The sequence below is a fragment of the Lissotriton vulgaris genome, chromosome 7 (assembly GCF_964263255.1).
Source record: "Lissotriton vulgaris chromosome 7, aLisVul1.2, whole genome shotgun sequence".
NCBI lineage: Eukaryota > Metazoa > Chordata > Amphibia > Caudata > Salamandridae > Lissotriton > Lissotriton vulgaris.
The window spans coordinates 730,317,618-730,337,444 of record NC_141695.1 but is presented as its reverse complement, the minus strand read 5'-3'; the positions used below and the strand labels follow the sequence as shown (position 1 = coordinate 730,337,444).

The 19,827-nt window shown below is 42.5% G+C and overlaps 1 protein-coding gene across 1 annotated transcript in view; it reads right to left on the bottom strand.

The window, feature by feature from the left end:
- The window catches only part of MAP2K6 (mitogen-activated protein kinase kinase 6), a 435,425-nt gene that overhangs the window by 74,421 nt on the left and 341,177 nt on the right, over positions 1-19,827 (bottom strand). The window contains exons 8-10 of the mRNA XM_086930973.1: positions 12,695-12,822; positions 12,319-12,396; positions 2,485-2,624 (exon numbers count right to left, since the gene is read on the bottom strand). Coding sequence (XP_086787099.1) covers positions 2,485-2,624; positions 12,319-12,396; positions 12,695-12,822 — 346 coding nt within the window. The remainder of the gene's footprint in view (positions 1-2,484; positions 2,625-12,318; positions 12,397-12,694; positions 12,823-19,827) is intronic.

Sequence of the window (19,827 nt, the reverse complement as noted above, 5' to 3'; positions counted from 1 at the left end):
CCTCCCGTGGGACCGGGACCTCTTGCGGCGCGGGACTGACTGCCGGAGTTCGAGTCGCCTGCGGGACCGCTCCTGCCTGGCTTTCGAAGAGAGGGCCCGGCAGTCGGAGCAGGCCTTGTCGTCGTGGTCGACGCCTAGACAAGTTAGACACAGGTGGTGAGGATCCGTGACCGACATCGTGCGGTGAAATCCTCGCAGTGCTTAAATCCAGGCATCCCTATGGCACCGATCGGAGTCGTACGACTTCGAAAAGATGATCAAAATGATCCAAAAAGTTAGTCAAAAGTGACTAGAAGTACTGCTTTTTCCAGATCTGCGATTGCTGGCGCGGAAAAAAGAACGTCAGCACGCGGAGGCAGCATCTAAGTACTCCGACGACGTCCTCACGGCGCCCACGACGCCGACGACGGACGCGGAGCCGCAGACGACGCCTACCGACGCGCAAGGGTACTGCTACGCAAAAATTTCCAGATCCAGTCTGACGCCTGGGGATATTCTAAGGTAGGGAATCTATCACTAACGTGTCTCTTCCAGATCAGTGAATATGTTCTGGTCAACAATATCGACAAGACATCTTCCTTTCTGTGGGGAACATCCATTAGCACAGAACCTGATGAGAGGCATATGCTTGTCCCTTTCTCCTAAATGAAGGTACTTGGCCCTTTGGGAAATGAAAAAGGTGCTTAACCTCTTTTTGTCAAGGAGGAGCAATAAATACCTTTGCAGGTAGGAACTTTAGGGTAAGTTGGCCAAGCTGTAGTGCCTAATGTCCTGCAGGAGGGTATCCGATGTTGGAGAACTCTATGATATAGGGAGGCTGTTCACCCCTTGAAGGGGTTACATTTTATGTATCTTGAAGAACAAAATGCAATTCAAGGTTGATTTATTACCGAGTATTTGATGATCACCCAAATTATGTTTGGTGAGATGCATTAAATCCTAAGAAGACATGACCACTAAATTGCGCCCCGCCCTCCCCCCAGGTGAACAAATGTTCTTTTCCACTGGAAAGCTATTTCATGCAGTCTCATTCCAAACAATAGCGAGTCAGACGGATCATTCGAGAGGCAGGTATTGACACTTGCAAATTTGGAGCGCATTCCGCTGGGAGTGCAATGGCCTCAAAAGCTTTGCCCAAGGGGGCCCGGTTGGAGGACATCTTGAAATCTTGAATGATGCAGATTGGTCCTCAGACTTTGTTTGAATGATTCTACTTTAAACCGGTGGCAGACATGCCAACTTTAATGGTAAATAAGCTTTGAACAACCATAATCCTTGCCTCCGGTCCAGGACATGAAAACTTTCCTAGCTTTCATAACAGAATGTTTCCATTCAATGAAGGACTCGGAGGCAAGAACTTTCACCTTCCAACAATCGATTGATAAATGCTGACCTGAATCTTGGGGGTAAGATGTACAAGTGAACACAAACGTACTGACACTAGGTAGACAATTCTTTGACTTCTATAATGAATTGTTATGATGCTAGTGTTCTGTATGGTATCATTGGGATTACACATGGGAGTTGTTGCAAAATGTTTGAACTTGTAAACTTATAGAACAGTTATCAAACCTCAATAGGCTTTAGTTTCACCTATGTTGTTCTGTATCCCTCCTATTGCCTAATGCGTTTTCTTCCCTTTCCATGTGTTTAAAGGTAGTTGATTGTTGAATGATGAACATGGCTGCTGCCATATAAAAAGTGAAGAACAAATGCATAATCTTCTCCTCCAAGTCATTAATAGATATGAAAGTTTTCGTTACGGAAGCAGGGAAATTTTTCATTACATTACGCAGGACTCAAAACAAATGTATTCATTGTCATGCAAAGGTACAAGGCAGGCACAAAGAAATATGTGTAGAATACATCCTTGTATGCAATTAAAACGTGCAAGGAAAATGTACCCTGCTTTAAACCCAGAGAAACTAGTTTTCTCATGAAATCATGAAGATCATCTCGATAAGAAGCAATGTCGTTCTATTTATCATTTTGTCGTCTGCCTTTACCTTAATTCATGCTATCCTAGTGCTAATTATGCATTTGAAGCAAAAGCAAATTTGTACTGAAAAAAAGTACACCTATTTTTCCTCACAAAACTCGTCTGGTACAAGCGGGAAACTTTTCTGGGGAAATGTGCCCATAAAACGGAGGAGAATATGGGGAAATCCGTGAGCAAACACCTGTTTCATTGGATATTCCTCAATGTAACAGTTAAATCTTACAATGGTTCGCAAATATTACACAAGTAAATGAAAGTTCCCCCGCGGTATCTTTAATTCAAAGTTTGGTATAGCTGCTTTTGTTTTCTGCAGATCATGTAGTGAAAACCCTTGCAACCACAATCACTAGGCGTTGCTTTAACGTGCAGTATTTCATATTATTGCGAAGTAGGCTGACTACTGATGTTCAATGCATTTATGCAGTAGTAAATAAATATTGCAGGTGAATGATGAGATTACCACACAAGTCTGCAAGAAGACTTACCACTGCGATGAAAAGTCAACAAACTCTGCGGAAAACCTGTCTGCAGGAAGCTGAGGTGAGGGCTCCTCCACCACCTGTTTGAGTTGCTGGAATGGGGTGCCCCAGGAGTCATACGGAAACTTCAGGATCGCCATTTCAATCTGAAGGTGACAATAAAAAACACAATTGAATCTTTAAAAACTTGTTAAAAGAAGAGTCGATTTCTACAGAGTCTGTGACAGTTACGTGAATATTTGTGATTCACTTCCTTTTTTATTTGTCCTAAGCAACTGTAACTCTATGCTGTCTAACGGCTGTACTTGCTTTTAATTCCTAATACCATAGTGACCAGAGGTTCCGGACTGCCCTGGTACTTTTTAGGTTGAGCGTAGACAGCGCTTGAGCTGTCGTTTAGTGACTTGTTGTGTATGCTTTGTTTAGTTCCAACTCCACACATTGCTTTTCATTTATCTATGTCAGTGTTCTTTGAAAATCTTTGCATGCTAGTGGTCAATCCTGCTTCTTTGTCCCTCCTGTTTCTCCTCCGTTCCTCCCACGCAGCAGGGACTAAGTACTGTCTCTATGTTATGGTTCTTTCTCTGTTCTTTGAGGGACTATTTTTGTTCTTGGTTTCCTGTTCTCATACTATTTGCCGGTATTCAGCTGCTGCTTACATTTTACTATAGCAGCCCTCCCAACTCCTCTTAATGCCACAGTTCTGTTAGTGCTACCCCCCCCCCCCCTGTGCCTTCCGCTTCTTTGCTTGTGTTTTTTTAAAGTCTTTTTTCAAATTTTCGATGTTGACCGTCATTTGGCCTTTTTTTGGTAGGGTATCCGTTTGGTTTGGGGATTCTTTTTGAGTGGGACTGGCCTTGTTTTGTCTTGTTTTCCCATTGCAGGTTGGCAAGATTGTATATATCCTCAGGTGTTTTGATTTGCCACGCAGGTAACTCTTTCCTTCTTATCGCGATCATATTTACACTCATTTCTATAACAAAGTTGTTGTGCATGAGCGCACGTGGTCTGGTCTCTCCCGCATGGGAAGTACGACTTCACCATCTCCATTTTACGAATGGGATGGAGTGGTTGGATCTATTCTTGATCGTTCGCATTTGCCTGTATTCAGGCTAGCAACACCCATTGGCCTCAAAGGGCCTCAGCCCCCCCCCCCCCCCACCCGCCCCCCTCTTCCCCCCGTCATGTGTGGCAGCCCGGGATGAGACACTTCCCGGGCCCGCTCACAGCCGCATCCGAGCACTTCACAAGTCTTTAAAAGACCTTATGCATGTCAATGGGGCTTTGTTGTTGTTTCACACCTAAGAGCCCCTGCAGTTTGACTCTGCCGATTGCATAAAGATTCAGCCCCTCCGCCGAATTTTTTTCTTACCCCCCCCCCCACCCTCCCACCCGAAATTCGACTCTAGTTGCGCCTCTGCCTGTATTAATACAATGAGTTGTAACTGGGCCAATGGAATCACCCTCTCAAGCCATGTCATGCCGTAAACCAGAGGTGTCCTCCTCGCTGTCACAAGAATAATTGTAATTTAGGTGGGACAGGATGGTTCAGTTACCACTGAATAACGAGGAAATCTGCAACCAGGATTTCAAATTCCCTGCAATTAAGGCATAATAAGCGTTCCATGTCAGTGAGTGGTAGTCAGACTTTAACTTGGTGATTTCAGGCACTGTGCATAGCTGACAAGAGTGACATATACTATTTTGAAAACGGAAACATATTACACAACATTGCTTTTAATTTTATTTCTGCAATACAACAGAGTCTATTTTTTTTGCAACTCTAGTAATGTTGTGCAATGTTCACTGTGAGTCTCTGCCGCATCGGAAGCATGACTTCACTATCTCCCTTTTACGAATGGGACAAAGTGGTTGGATCTATTCTTGGTCATCCTTCTTTGGCTGTATCAATACAATAAGTTGTAATGCTTCACATTTTTTTGACACACGCATGGCTGTGTTTTCATGTGATTCCTGAGTGCCTTTCTGTCGTTGTTTTGAAGTGGACTCACAGTTGCTGTTCGGGGTTGATTGTGAATTTGTTTTTACTTATCTTGCTCTGCTCAACATGAGATTGACTAAATTGTAAAAGTAAATAAATTACCATTCACAGGTCGTGAGCCGTGTTCATAGTGAGCACAGGATCGTCGACTATCCTGTTTGTACATGGACAGCCACGTTTATTTTGTCAATGGCTCTCTTTTTCTGTTAAGATACAGCCTGTAAATTACACAATGTAATCATAAAGGGCAGCTCTTTCAACTACTCAAAAACTCAAATGTGGCTTACTTGTCTACAGAGCATGGATCATCGCTTCATAGTTGATCTAAAAAACGTGTGTGCGAACACCACAAAACAATACTGCATATGAAGATGAATAAGAACAAAATAATCCATTTCATTGTCAAACACACAGGTCACAGGTGGTCTGCAAATATTGGTATGCCAGATTTACGTAGGAATTTGACCCACAAACAAGATCTGAGCCATCCAGAGTCTCAATGGCTATTCCTGCCCTGTTGTATGAGGCTTCCTTGTCTTGTGCTTCAAACATTGAAGGCAGCCTTATTACTCCTTCCTAACCACATCTATGTGAACGATCTGTTCTTTATCCTCCAAACCCGCTTTGCATTAATAAATGAAAAGGATAGTCCGCTGTCACGTGCACCCTGTATTTGGCTTAGAATTTTACATGAAGAAACTTTACAGTCTATTTAAATCAGATACAGGAGAAGTGCTGGTATACCCCATAATGCAAAGCTCTCATATGCAAGAAGGTAAAATGAAGCAAAGTGAAATACAATATTTGCCTAGGATCACAGAGTTTATTCAAGCAGAGAAGCAAGGAAAATTCCTAGGTTTTCTGTTTCACCTTGTGCCAGTCAGTCACTAGATGGTTATCTCTTTGCCTCGTCTGATAATGTGCTTCATAACTAAAAACGTATTAGGTCCCAAAGGCGAGACCTATTGCACTGCAAATGCTTGTTTGTGAATTAAGTACATGTCCCTGTTCTTAAAGAGGACCAGGTGATCATGTACATGGCAGCTCATATTTTAACCGACCCATTTCTCACACCATAGACAGAAGTTCTAAGCTAGAAAGAGCATTCTGCTGTACTGCCTCATTCATGTTGCACATTGGGTTCAATGACGGGTTAATCTGCATTCACTAGAATAAGAGACGGCCTCTGGAACTCAAGTCAGCATGGGGCTGGTAAGGGCCTAAGTTAAACTTTAAAGTTTAACTAAGGTAAAGGTCCACTTGGACGTGCTCCAGCCTCATGCAATTGGAGAGGTTGGGGGAAGAGGGGTGGGTGGTTGGTTTGGTGAGGTGGAAGCAGGAGGCATTTCAATCAGGCCACGGGGATCAATGGAGACCCAGGGGGATCTTGGCGCGAGCCGGTGTCCCCCTGGGATGATTCGCGCGATGAAACAATCCATCTAGAGCGATAGGTTCAGGTGGAAGAAGGGGGCGGGATTAGGGGAGGCTATTTGGGGAGGCGCTTGGGCGGGAACGCCTCACTCTGAGGAGATTCGACGTAGCAGCGTTTTGATTGTCCCACCCACCCACCCACCCTTTGAATTTATTTATTTATTTTGTTTAAATAAAATAATAAAAAATCACGTCACGTTAGGACAGGTAACAGTTTTATCCTTTCGCTGTCTGTTCTTGCTTTTAGGCGTTTGTTGGGGGGTCTGGATAGTCTAGAGCGAACGTATCCTTTCCCTCTGGGGTGGGGGGAGGGTAGACGGAAAGATGGTTATGAAAATATAAAGAGGAGAAAAAGGAAATATTGACAATGTGTTTCTTTCTCTCGTAACAAAGTTTTACTTTAAGAAGAAGGATTATCTAGTTGCCTGTCTTAATAAAGTGACCTTTTTTGCTAAGCCTATTAAGGTGTGGATTGTTGTTATTGCGTGAGGGCAAACCAATAATATCTCGGCCACATCCATTTCCCTCTTACAGAAGCATAACTGGAAACATATCCTGTCTTCTGGTTTTTTTTTTCCTTCCTGGTACTTGTAGTCTTATTTCACCATTATATATACACTCACAGGACTAAAATGCTAGGACCCAGTGAAATCAAAAATTACACTGGCGTAAATTCCATAATTTACAGAGTACCGCATTACGCAGGTTCTGCAAAATTGCAGAAATTATATCATTTGACTATGTGCTATTTACGACATAATTCTGCCACAAGCACGTGGAAAAATGTGAACAGCCTGATCACGCTCGGCTGTTGCTCACACAGCTTGTTTTTCGCGCTTTTTTCCCCGCAAAATACATCCCTATCTCCCGAAATTTCACATAATTACACGAAAGTAAAGAACGTTAATTTCGCACAGCCCTATTAAAGTACGAGAATGCAAAGAAAATTTGATTGAATGTGAGCTTATCTTAACTTTTTGAAACTGAACGAAGGGCACAACCTCTCAAACACTTATTTTATTTGTAGCCTTTTTTAATCGACAAGAAGATTACACTCAAACAATGCTATGTCTCAGATGTTGCCTTTGTTATACTTTAACGCCCGTGGTAAGTGTCAAAATGTAGTCCTACTTCTAGAGCTGTCCTGATTTTTGTTTCTAAAACTCATGTCACCCAATAATAGCATCTTTTTTATTTTTTCATCCCACGTAACTACTGTCATTCCAAGATACCCTTGGAGTTATTCTCACAGATCTGTAAAATACAGAGTTACATTCTTTTGTTTTTGCGAAGCTGTTACAAAAACAATGGTGTCAAACCTGCACATCATTTTATTACTGTCTGATTAAGACAAAATAAGAATTAATAAATGCAGTGGTTTGTACCAAGAACAATCTATATACCCCAAACCAATACAAACATTTAAATTAGAACCTAAAAAGCAAAGAGATACTATAAACAAGCATTGGTAAATGCATTAGATTTCACCTAATTCATGTGCATCTCTTACACTTGTAATACGCAAAAAGCTATAAGTAAAAACTGAGACGTCCTGATGCCCTCTTGGCATTATTAGAACATATCTAAACATCCCCCCAAAAATAATAGAAATATAGAAGAATAGGATAAGATTTATGAAGAATTGGTAAAGGATGAAAAGTAAGAGCCGAGAGTTGTCACAGAAGGGTGGAGTGAGGGAATAAACTAAACATTAATCAAGAAAGTGGCAGAGTTAGCAAGGGGCTAACTAATGATGAGGGAATAAAATGCTGAAGTAGCAATAGAAAATGGTGCAGCAGGAAAGGGCAAAATGAAAGAGAACACAAGGGGAGGAAAATAATGATGCGAATGTGCAAAGAGTGAGAGGCTACGAAAAAAGTAAAGGGGTTTGATGTGCAACAAAAGAGCGACCAGTAATTACTAGAGATCGGATGTCTCCATGAGTTTGTGACAGGAACCATGGTGTTATATAGAACCATCTTCTGCCATTTCAAGGCATCTTTTGGATGACAGCCATTAAAGGTCGAGTCAGCAGCAGGCGTGATGGCTACGGAGACAATGAGGCCTGGAAGGAAGAGACAACAGCTGCAGTCCTTGGTGTGATGCCAGGCACGGAAGACGAGGCTGTGGCACACAGTAGTGAGTACGCAGGGCCACCCAGTCTCAATGTTCACACCAGCGAGCCTTGTAAAAGCCCAGGTGTAAGTAACAAGCAGTGCCTGGCTTCACTCATCTCATGTGCGGCCGGCACACCTTTTCAAGGACCTGGACTCGATGAAATATTACGGCCTGGGAGTGGACTCATTCAGCGACTTTCACGTGCCCCTGGGATAATCATGGGCACGTCACAAACAGGGAAATAATAGGAGACTTTGTGGAGCGCGGTTTAGGCTAAAAGCAAGGCTTGGAGCGCAATGCATTCCAAGCCTTGTAAACCTCATGTAGATCTCAAACAGGGAAATGGTAGGGTACAGGAAACAAATTGGAGGCTTTGTGGTGGGCGGTCTTGGCCGAAAGCGAGGCTTGGAACGCGATGCGTTCTAAGCCTTGTGAATAATACATTTTAAAGAAGGGTGTTGACAGGCAGACTTAAAAGGCGTGCAGCAAGGGGGAGAATAAGTATGTAAGCGCGCTGTAGGATAGAATGATTATGTCACAGAGTTATGCAGGTGTGATTAGATAAAGAAGCACAGCAGGCAGAACATTATTTAAAAAAAGTACATCAAAAGCAGATGGACACAGTACTTCCTCGATAGGAAACTGATAATAGAAGCACACAACAGGAAACCGTATAGTCAAGTCAAGTCAAGTCAATTAATTTATATAGCACGCTACATACCCAGAGGGTCTCAAGGCGCTTGAAGATGGGTGGGGAATTACTTGTCGAATATCCAGGTTTTAAGTTGCTTTCTGAATGCTAGGTGGTTCTGAGTGAGGCGAAGGTGATTGGGAAGTGAGTTCCAGGTTTTAGCCGCCAGGTAGGAGAAGGATCTTCCTCCCATGGTGGTTTTGTTGATGCGAGGAACAGCGGCAAGGGCTTGGTTGGAAGAGCGTAGCTGGCGGGAGGGGGTGTAGAAGGAAAGTCGTGTGTTGAGGCATTCGGGTCCAAGTTCGTAGAGTGCTTTGTGTGCGTGGGTTAGGAGGCGGAATGTTATCCTCTTATTGACGGGGAGCCAGTGGAGGTTTTTCAGGTGACCAGAAATGTGGTCTTTACGCGGGATGTCTAGTATGAGTCTGGCTGATGCGTTCTGGATGCGTTGGATTTTTTTCTGAAGTTTGGCGGTGGTACCGGCGTATAGGGTGTTTCCGTAGTCCAGGCGGCTTGTAACCAGTGCGTGGGTGACCGTTTTTCTAGTTTCGGTGGGGATCATTCGAAATGTTTTTTTGAGCATGCGAAGAATGTTGAAGCAAGATGATGAAACGGCGTTGACTTGTCTGGTCATCAAGAGTGAGGAGTCCAGGATGACGCCCAGGTTCCGTGCGTGGTCCGTCGGGATGGGTGCTTTTCCAAGGGCCTCTGGCCACCAAGAGTCGTCCCAGGCGGAGGGAGAGGTACCTCAGATAAGGACTTCTGTTTTGTCTGAATTCAGTTTCAGACGGCTGTGCTTCATCCACTCGGCAACTTCTTTCATTCCTTCGTGGAGGTTGGTTTTGGCGGTGTGAGGGTCTTTGGTGAGTGAGAGGATCAATTGAGGAAAGCAAGGAGGCAGGTTATAAGCCCCTTTTAAGATATATTTAAACAAGCGCTTGCAGGCAAAACGTAAAAGAGCTGTTTGAATTTGGAACTTATCACCCCAAGATGTATATAACCTGGGCAATAGCCTTCCAGATTCAGCCACAAACGATAAAGTGCAAAAAGCTTCTCCACAAGGCCCCGTATGATAATGTAAAGTGTAGCTCCCAAGGAACCAGCATTGACGGTGTCTTGCTGGTTGCTGGTCTGGGAGAGTGATCTCCGCCAGCCTTCTCCATTGATCAAGCTGCAGTTGACCAACTCACCTGAGGCCATCACTGATGGCTGAGCCTGTGCTGGAGAAGTGCTGCTTCCACAACACAGAAAAGGACAGGAGGTCCCAAGTGCAGGACACTGCAATGGGGAGTGGCACCTGGAAACTATCTTTCAAGGTAACTAGCTCTGAGCTTTCAGAAAACTGAAAAAAGTCAAGGACTTACTGTGTTACAGAGCAATAATGGAAATTGCAGTTGAGATAAATGTCATCATCTGTTTTTGCTGAACGTAAATAAGGCGGCAGCCATGAACTGCAGTGCTCAGAGCTGAAAATCTGTTCTAGTGCCCAGCAGTTTTCAATCACTGTCACTGAAGAGCAGACAGTTCTTCAAGAGCCTACCAGGCTTCATATTTGAAACTCCACTCCTAGTACCAGACTCTAAGTCAGAAGGATTCTTTCGGTAGCTGCCTTATCCAGAGTTAGCATCAGGAACTAAGACTTCAGGCCCTGAACCTTAGCCACATGTCTCCTTAGAGCTGGCATAAGTACAGCGTGGTGACAACACTTCCTCTTCCCTACCGTGAGAAACCATCAAGCTCCCACCACTAAAAGTAGCAGAGGTACTCATCTACATCATGATACATACAAGAACTAACAGTGCAGCAGCGCCAGGCATATCGACTCAGCACTTCTGACACAAAACTGCGGCAGGTGAGCCACAATCAACTTAGGGATGCCATGAATGCAGTATTCCAGACATCTGTGAGCCGCAACTCCAGTCACTGCCAATGACAAAGCAGACAGGGTTAAGCATGGCCTTTGACTTGATTCGTTACAAGCACGGTCTACGATACCAGAATGGTGCAGATAAGCGTAAAAAAAGAAAGGCTACTCCATTGTACATTAGTCAGTACAGCAGGCAAGAGGGTTTCTTGCCTCGACCAGGAGTCCCCAACCTTTCTAGAAATAAGACCTACTTACATTTCAAAGAAATTAGTGTAGTAATAGTGACCAGATCAGACAATTGGGGGCCTCCATATGCAAGACTACCAACAGTGATCCACTCAATTCAACGGACATGTCAGCCAGCAGCAATGTAAAAAATGCTGTTAATGTGGAATGCTTCTACATACAGAACAGCTATTCCAGCAATCACCTAGGCACCAAGTTAATCCTTTTAGTATTAAGTCCCCATAGAGCTGCGTGACTTATCACTTAAAAGTCAGCTTTAAACCCATTTTGACACTGCAATAATTCTTCACCAAACATCAATTTCTGGGTTAAAAAAGAAAAAAAAATTATGTTGAATACCCGCTTTTGAATTTTGGCATTCATATATTAATTCAACCAAGGAAAAGCTTCTCATTTAGTAGGTTAGCCTGCATAGAGGGCTACTTTTAGGTAGCTAGAGAGCTATCCGTAGCTCACAAGCTCATCCTTTGCATAAGACTGACCTAAACTGTATACTGAGAGTTCCCCAAGGTTGCACTAATGGAGGAATAGATCCAATCCTCTGACTCACCCATAGAACAGTCCCAGCCCCAAACTATCAAACCCGCCCTTTAGCCTTTCGCAGTAGTCATCGATGAGCCAGAGCAGGAACAATCCCTGGCTGTTCAAAAGACTAGAAGTGCCAGTGCAATCAACACATTGTCCAACCTGGTGGTCTAACTTTTGTGATAATGACTTTATCTACGAGAAAATTAAGAATGCTATGACGGCTGCTTAGAGGAAAACTTGAGATAAAGAGCAGTCATTGGCAACACAATTCAAACACAGTTTATTTTTGCTCTTAAGTTCATTTTTCTGGTTCACCTCAAATCAGCAGCAGCTCGGAAGCCACTTGGCATTCCCTGGGGAATTTTATGATTCTCATCAAGACAATAACACTATTTTCCAATACATTTTTACCAAGTGACTCCAAGTTACCAGGACAGGGTATTTCTAGCCCTCAACTTTCATTCAACAAGCCAGTTCAAATGAAACCTTTGTTCAGCTCAGTTGAAGGACTTGGACTAACGGTCCTGAAAACTAGGATGTGTAAAATGAAAGCCCAAAACGGGGAAATCGGAGTCCAAAATAACCTGATAGCCAAAGCCAATACTTTCCCACAAACTGCTTTACCTTCTTCAATGAGGTATACCTCAAATAGTCATCAAACATGGCGGGCTGCTGCACCCTCCACCCTGCAGTAATGAGTGCAGCGAGGAAGCCATAGGCGCTGCACTGCAACAAAAGTACAACTGGTTTCATTCATCAGGAGATGGTTCTCCAAACACACCAATGGAGTTCATCTTATCATCACTCTTTTCACAAATGTATCTAAACTATTTAAATGATTACATGCAAAGATTAGGTAGGTGCACATCAAACCCTTCAAGCAAGGCAATACAACTGACATGGTAAGCAACACCTGCTGAACCAAAGCTAGTAACATTAAAGACGGCAATGCCCTACCATGGTGATTCCAAGGCTCCAGATATCTGACTTTACGCTGTACCCCTTCTGATTTACTTCAGGATTTATCCTTTCTGGCTGTAAAGTAAAGAGATCTTAGTCAAATCAAGTATGTTCGTCATCAAATGATACAGCAGAGTTTGTGTTCCACCAACTTGTGGACGTAATATGTTAAATGCAAGGCCTGTTATGAAGTTGATTTTGTTTTGATGCTGTTCATTTGTAGGAATATACACACATGTATAATAAACCTATTAACCCATGTGGTCGCTATTAATCTGTATTTGATACCCACCTTTTAATAATGTTTTAATCAATATTATGAATGAAAAATACTATTACAATAAATGATCTAAATAAATAAAAAAGGAATTACCGCCATGTATGGTTTGCATCCAGCATCCATGGTTTTTGCAACAGAGTCAACGAGATACCCGCTAATCCCGAAATCGCACATTTTGACCTGCCCCTGTGCATTTATTAACACGTTTGAGGGCTTCACATCTAGAAAAGGAAACAAACAAAATTAGAAACCTTAAAAGAGTACATTCATGCAATATGACAAAAGTGAAAATTAAAACATTTAAATGTAGATTAATTTCTGAGGAAAAAAACTGTGGAAAAACACAAAGGAATTGCGAAAATAACCTGGAATAAACAGAAGGAAAAATATGAGTTGTAAACATGCATCACATGCAAAAATTAGGACAAAGACAAGGAATGCTGTGCCTAAAAAAGGATTTCGATACAGCATGTCCTTCAGTGCTTTGACAAGCAAACAAAACAGCCATTATAACCTAATGGCAATAAAAACAAGTGCCATAAAGTCAACGAATGACCGCTATAAAATTACATAAAAACCAGCAGACAAAAGTAAATCATTTGAGTAATGAACATCAGTGAATCTATGAACCACACAACATATTTGAAGATGTTAGACATTACACCAATTGCAGGATGATCAAACCAAACAACACAACTGAGGAATTAAGAGGATAACAAAAAACCTCCAAATGACACAAAGGAACAAAGAGCTTGCTACCAGAGAAACATGGAGGGAACAGGCATGAACGTCTGTTCATCGCCAGATCAGGTTCTGAGTAAAAATCATCCTGAAGCCAAGTGTTGTATCCAGGACGTCTTTGGTTTACTAAAACACGCTGAATGTTATCAGCCCTCCATCAAGAGGAACACTACTGGAAACCATGAATGTGGATTCACTGTACACTAATATTACAAACCAGGGACAAAGGCCCAAAAACCTCTGGAGTTTAGATCCTTGTCACTGATACTGCATTCATATGCAAAGAATTCATCATGAGGCACAACTATTTCATATTCAGAAATGAATGGTACCAATTTCAGAACATCAGTAGCCCCAAATTCTACACCTATTCGTGGCACAGCTGGACAGTACCTGCCTTGCCGCTAATAATTACAGACCATAAACATATAAATGGCTCATTAGGGATATTATGCCAATTTGGACAACTGGGAAAAAGAAACATAAACTGATCAACAGAGGATTTCGTGGATTTTTACCAACCATCGGTCTTATAATGGTCTTTTCATCAGAAAGAGTACATTTTCTGGACACCAACATCAGCATGAAAGACAACCGGCTACACACAAGGGAATAAGGAAAACCAACAGACAAAGCCAACTGTCTAAAAAGAGATGGCATTAGCATAGAGCACACGAAGAAAGCCGCAATAATCAGCCAGGCTCTATGATACAACAGGATATGCAGAGCCACATCAGAGCAGGATTTGAATATGAAGGACTCTAATTCCGATTCTATCACGCCATGAGTAAAGCTACAGAATGTTAGAGAAAGAATTCGTCAGAGGAACCTCTTGGAATACACAGCAAAATAAGTCCAAAATAAAGTTCACTCATCACATTCAACCCACAGTTAAAAACACTAAGCAATTTCGAAAGCGAGTTAAAACCTATTCTGCAGCATGTTTCGAGAGGTCTAAGTCACTTCTTGCATTCAGTGATCCAAATACAAAAAACATATGACAAAAAGTAATGACATGCCCATACAAAGGAGAATGGAACAATAGCAGGCAACAAACACAAGAAGTCAACCTGCCAGCACATCCACTCTATAGATACAATCAAGATACTGCAAACAGCAAAGGACTACAAAATAAAAAAAGAGTCCCCTGAGCCTCTAATGATGTACTATAACAACAGTAAGTAAAATGCTTATATAATGGCTATCATTTTGAAGAAACCAGTCAAGCGCTACAAAAAATATTAAATCTCCACCCGCAAAGCCTGAAGAGATTATACAAAGACAACCCTGTTGGTGAGAATGTTTTGGGACCAGACATCACCATCTAAGTACTCAAAAGCTAACGGAAGTGGAAAGCAAGACAAATGTATATAAGTGCATACAACTATTCATTACACTGAGAGATTGTTTGAGCAGACACAGCAGCTTCATGAGTCAAAATTAGGTAGGAAACCTCAACTCCTTCTTCTCCAATCTCAGAAATGTACAAGTTGTACGATTCAGGTCTGACGCTTTACACTTGTCTCTGTACTCCGTACCGGTCATGTGAATGGCTTTCAGATAGAACCTTCATCCCACAGAGACATTAACCTAAAATATAACCAGCTTAAACCAAACCTGCCCCGCATCCCAGTGGCACATTCTTAAAAACCAACTCACTGATCTCAAACCCTACCAATAGTCCAGAGGCACTGGCCCGGGATAAGAGTACCACTTCAGTCTCTCTGGTTCAAAACATATTTTGTTTGGAACAACCACCCCCTTGCGGTGTTGAGGGAGTCAGGGGCACCCATGTGTTTGGCGGGATATTAGGAGTTTCTCTTTGCCCGAGTTTACATGGCGGTTCCTCTTCCATGAAAACCCTGGCAGAGAGGAAACAAACGGCACCCTACAGGGCCTCTTGGTTCCTCTGTGTTCATCTGGATGCACAAAAGGGGCACAGAATGTGCCCCTCTGTGTGCATGGACACTAGTCCCTGCACAGCATGGACTATCAAGTCCACACTGTGCAAGAAATATTTTTGCCATTTCCATGGCGGTGCCTGTTTTTAAAGGCACCGCCATGGGAATGCCCAAAAAAGCTTGCCAGACAGGAGCACAGGCTTGGTGGTGCAGCAGCGGGACGGAACCGGCGAGGCGCTGCACCGCCAAACTCGTAATTGGGCCTTAGGTGACAGCTAAGTTTTGACATTTCTGTGGTTTGCTAATGTCCTTTGCTGTGAGCCCCAAAGAGACTTAGTTGCAGCAGTTTGTGTAAGAAAATCACACAGGCACTGTCCAATGACGCTGAACAATGTAGGGCAAAAAAGGAATGGCTTGCAGAGAAGTTTGGGATGAAGGAATCCTTTCGACCACACTTTCTCAATGAGAGTGAAATGAGAATTGGCAGTCAAAAGTGACACCCCGATTTCAAACAAAGGACACGTTTTGTGGCAGGCAGCTCTTCGGCTAGGTGAACAGTCCATGCATGAATTCTCAATCACAGTATCTGTCTTCCCTCACAAACTGCCTTCAAATGTAACTGATTCCATCTTCGTCCCATCAACTTTCAATAATCTAAGAAAGGGCAGGTAGCTAACTGTGCCCTACCTAGCCCGACCAATCTCTGCATCATCAGTCTAACACGTCTCGGACACCATCTGGCCTACCTGTAACACCAACAGGCCTGCGACCGCATCCAAAGTCTTTTGCTACTAAAGGTGGCAATGGCCTTGTATGTCAGTGGTTCTTAACCTATGGTCCGGGTACCCCTGGGGGTCAGCGATGCCAACTCATCGGGGTCCGCAACTGCCTAAAAGTTAAATAATGTAACATTTAAAACTTTTAAGTGTTTTGAAAATGTTAAGGAATTTGAAATTTGAGGTTAAAAATTAAGTTGATATCGTCATATTGATTTGTGTGAGCAGTGTAAGTGCATCAAACAGAACACAGTAAGGTCTATGGGCTATCTCAGTTACATTTAGAAAAGCTCCAACCTTCCCATTCACATTACAATTTTGATATGTTTTGTTTTATATTGACTGGTGAATTAAAAAAATATTTAATAATTTGTTTGATGAATTACTTGTTTCCATACTTTTCAGTATTGATTTGTTCATCCAAACCTCTTTGGCTAGAATCCCCGGGTTCTAATAATAACTCAGTGAGGTCCCCAGACTCCAAAAAGGATTTAGTGGGGGTCCCCACTAATCCATAATGATTAAGAAGGGGTCCACAACAGTCAAAAGGTTAAGAACCACTGTTGTATGTAATTAACGGTGTTCCAGCCTTACTGCGTGGGTGACTGTACCCCAGCACCCCCGGCTGCCCAGAGATGCGGACACAACATTTGACAAACTATGCATTTACACACAAAAAAATTCAGGTCACTGCTCACATGCCAAACATAGATGCACCTGGCATGGTAGATTTAGAGTTGAAAGTTGAATTCAACATTTCAGAGTCAATGGTCAAACTTGAATAATTTCATCCATGCCTTACAGGTCTTCCATGGCACAGGGGTGCTGGCATGACATCTGACCGACCCAAAACTAGCCATGGTGGAGGTCTCTCAGTGACATGGACATAAGCTGGAGCTTTCCCTGGCCCAGGATGGATAGTCTCAGAGACACCAACAAAACAAATGGCAGACTCTCCCAAATCCATCCCAGCCTCTTCGAAGTATAACCGCTATCTCCAGACTTCCAGCCTCACCATCTAAGCATGGAATGGGGCAGACTCAAAGGGGAGCACTGCATGATTTAACTATTCCCCAAACTTGCATCTCTTTTATGGCCCTGTATGGGTTATGCTGGGCTTTTCTATGAAACAATGTTGATGCGGAATGCTTCTGGTTTGCACACCTGAACTAAAACAGCAATGTAGAGACTGAGTTTATGGTTTTTAGGATGGTGCTCATATGAAATGGACAATCAATTATTTTACATTGTATGATTGCATGTGAGTACGAGTTGAAAAGGGAACATTTTCGATTTGTTAAACTTTAAAGGAATCCTGGCAGTCTGAATTCCAGATAATATTTTACAGGGTGGTTAAGGGATGGAGGGGAAATAAATAATAGAGTATTTTTTTTGTTTTTTTGTTAACATTTTATTGAGTTAATTGTGTGAGTTTTGCATAAGCACAGATCTCGTACACTGTATCAATCCTGACCTAGGTAGGAGACCCTAGTCCGTCCCCAGAGGACCAATGAGGAGCATAACTGAAGACACAATCACCGAATAGCTGTCTCCGAACTGACTTGCAATCATTGAAATAGCATGGCAGTGCAGAACGGCAGGGTGTATCCAAGTACATGTTCAACAGTCAATTTAGTATTCATAACACTGGTCCAGAAATGTCCCATTTCCTCCCCACTGCCGTCCCTGTGTCCCCGTGGTGTCATGTGTATTGGAATGAAATAGAAGAGGGAAAGTGAAAGCAGGCGTTAGGGTTGTCAAAATAGTCTAGTCAGGGCGCACGTGGACGCGGTCTTCGACCCCAGGGTCACAGTCAGCGGGATAGTCCAGTGGGTAGGTAAGCATGGGATGGGGCAATAGTGTCTTCTAAGAAATCTCCCTCATTTCTTGCCTCAATCAGGATTTCCCAGGGAGGTGATATTATACTTGTACAAAAAGTTGTGTATGTTTATTTCAAAGCCTCATTTAGACATTCTGACTTTATTTTCATGATAGCTTGCGAATTAACAATTGTGTAAATCTAATTAAGGTATGAATTTGTACACATAAATACCAATATTTATAAAGCAGATGTCTGAAGTAAAAGTGTAAAAACAAAAATACTCACTAGACCATCAACCCTTTTGAAAAAGATCTTCTAACCATAATAATTTAAAACCTGTAAAAAAGCTAGTCTCTCCTTTTGGTCCACCTGCCACATCCGTCTATTTGTATATCTCTTTGGTACCTCAGCTATTCAGTCTACAATATACCCCCAACTTCCTTGGTGTTGTTTCACAACTCTCTATAACTAGTGCTCCACCTCTGCATTGACACCGACCTCTCCAGCGGTTTACGTGTCAACCTGTGGCCTCTCTCCCTATACCTCTATCACTTTACTGAAACCCTTACCCTTAGCACAGCCTTTAGATCTGCTTCCACATTTAAAAATGCACCAAAGGGCAACACAATTGCTGAATTTACTTTATTCTGATACATCTTCGCTTTCCAAAAACAAGGGTTGATTTAAATTTTTGGTCGGCCACAGGGTTAATGTTTGACTAGTGACAGCCAGATTTAATTTGCAATTTAGAGGTGTATTCCCTAAACATGTTTTTGTTTTGGGCTTAGAACTTACGCACCTGCTGCACTCCTCATTACTTCCGAACCAGAGTCTTTTGCTGTATTTCCCTGATCCGATCAACTAGTACTCAAGAGCATGAACTATGGAGGCTGATAAGGAGAAGCTCTGAAACACCCTCAGCATAAGACCGGGAACTAAGCCTATTCACATGAAGCTCAGGAACATTTCTGAAACGGATCTGTACAAACTGGCTCTCACCTTTTCTCAAAATAAAACAGGTGCCGCAACTAAAAAACATCAGACGCAAACCCACAACCCAATAGCAACCCGTTCCAATCATCAATGTGAACTTTCTTTTGGTAATAAATTGGACATTATTATTTAGGAAAACAAACCCATTGTTTCATTAGACTGCTATCTACGACGAAGGGATCAGATGATTTTATGTGCTTTTCTAGATGGGGTTGGGGGGCAGCTGTTTAAAGTGAATAGCCCTTTCCCATCAGTGTCCTGAAGGAACCTAGGTATATAGTTTTTTTTCTTTTCTACATTTATAAAGTGCTTAGACTGTGGACTTCACAACTTTGGGGGTACATCCAGTTTCAGAGAGCATGATAGGTTTTGAAACTTAGTTCCTAGAGGTCAAACTTGGACTCAAGTTTTTAAGTAGTTTTGAAAAAAGAGCGCAGTGCAAAATGCAATGCATTGGTATTATATTGGCAGGCAAATATTTTGAGGCACAGATGTAAACTAAATCGTTACTTACCAGTAAGAGTAGTTAGCTTGAAGAGTTTTCTGGATTCACATGCTTTGCATTGTTCTGCCATCTAGTTGGTGGTTAGGTCCGGAATGGTCTCTTTTTTTTTCTTTTTGGGTGTCGCAGACTACTATTTGGTGGTATGTCCATCCTCTGTGTGACGTTAGATGGCACCCCGATTGTTCGTTCATATGTATAGTTGCCACCTGATCTGATTCTTTTATCCTTTCCTTTCTAGTAGTATACTTCCTTCACTTATCAGTTTCTTCCCACCTTGTTGCGATCTCTCTCATTTCTGGGGATGTGGGTGGGTCGCAAGTGAATCCAGATAACTCTTCAAGGTGCAAAACTACTGCTACTGGTAAGTAACCATTTTGTTTTGCATCATGAATCCTTTTCTAGATTCACATGCTGTGCATTAGATTATGTAAAAGTATCCCTTCCTGCGGATTGGTAGCGATGAAATGAGGAAGTATTTGCGAACAGGT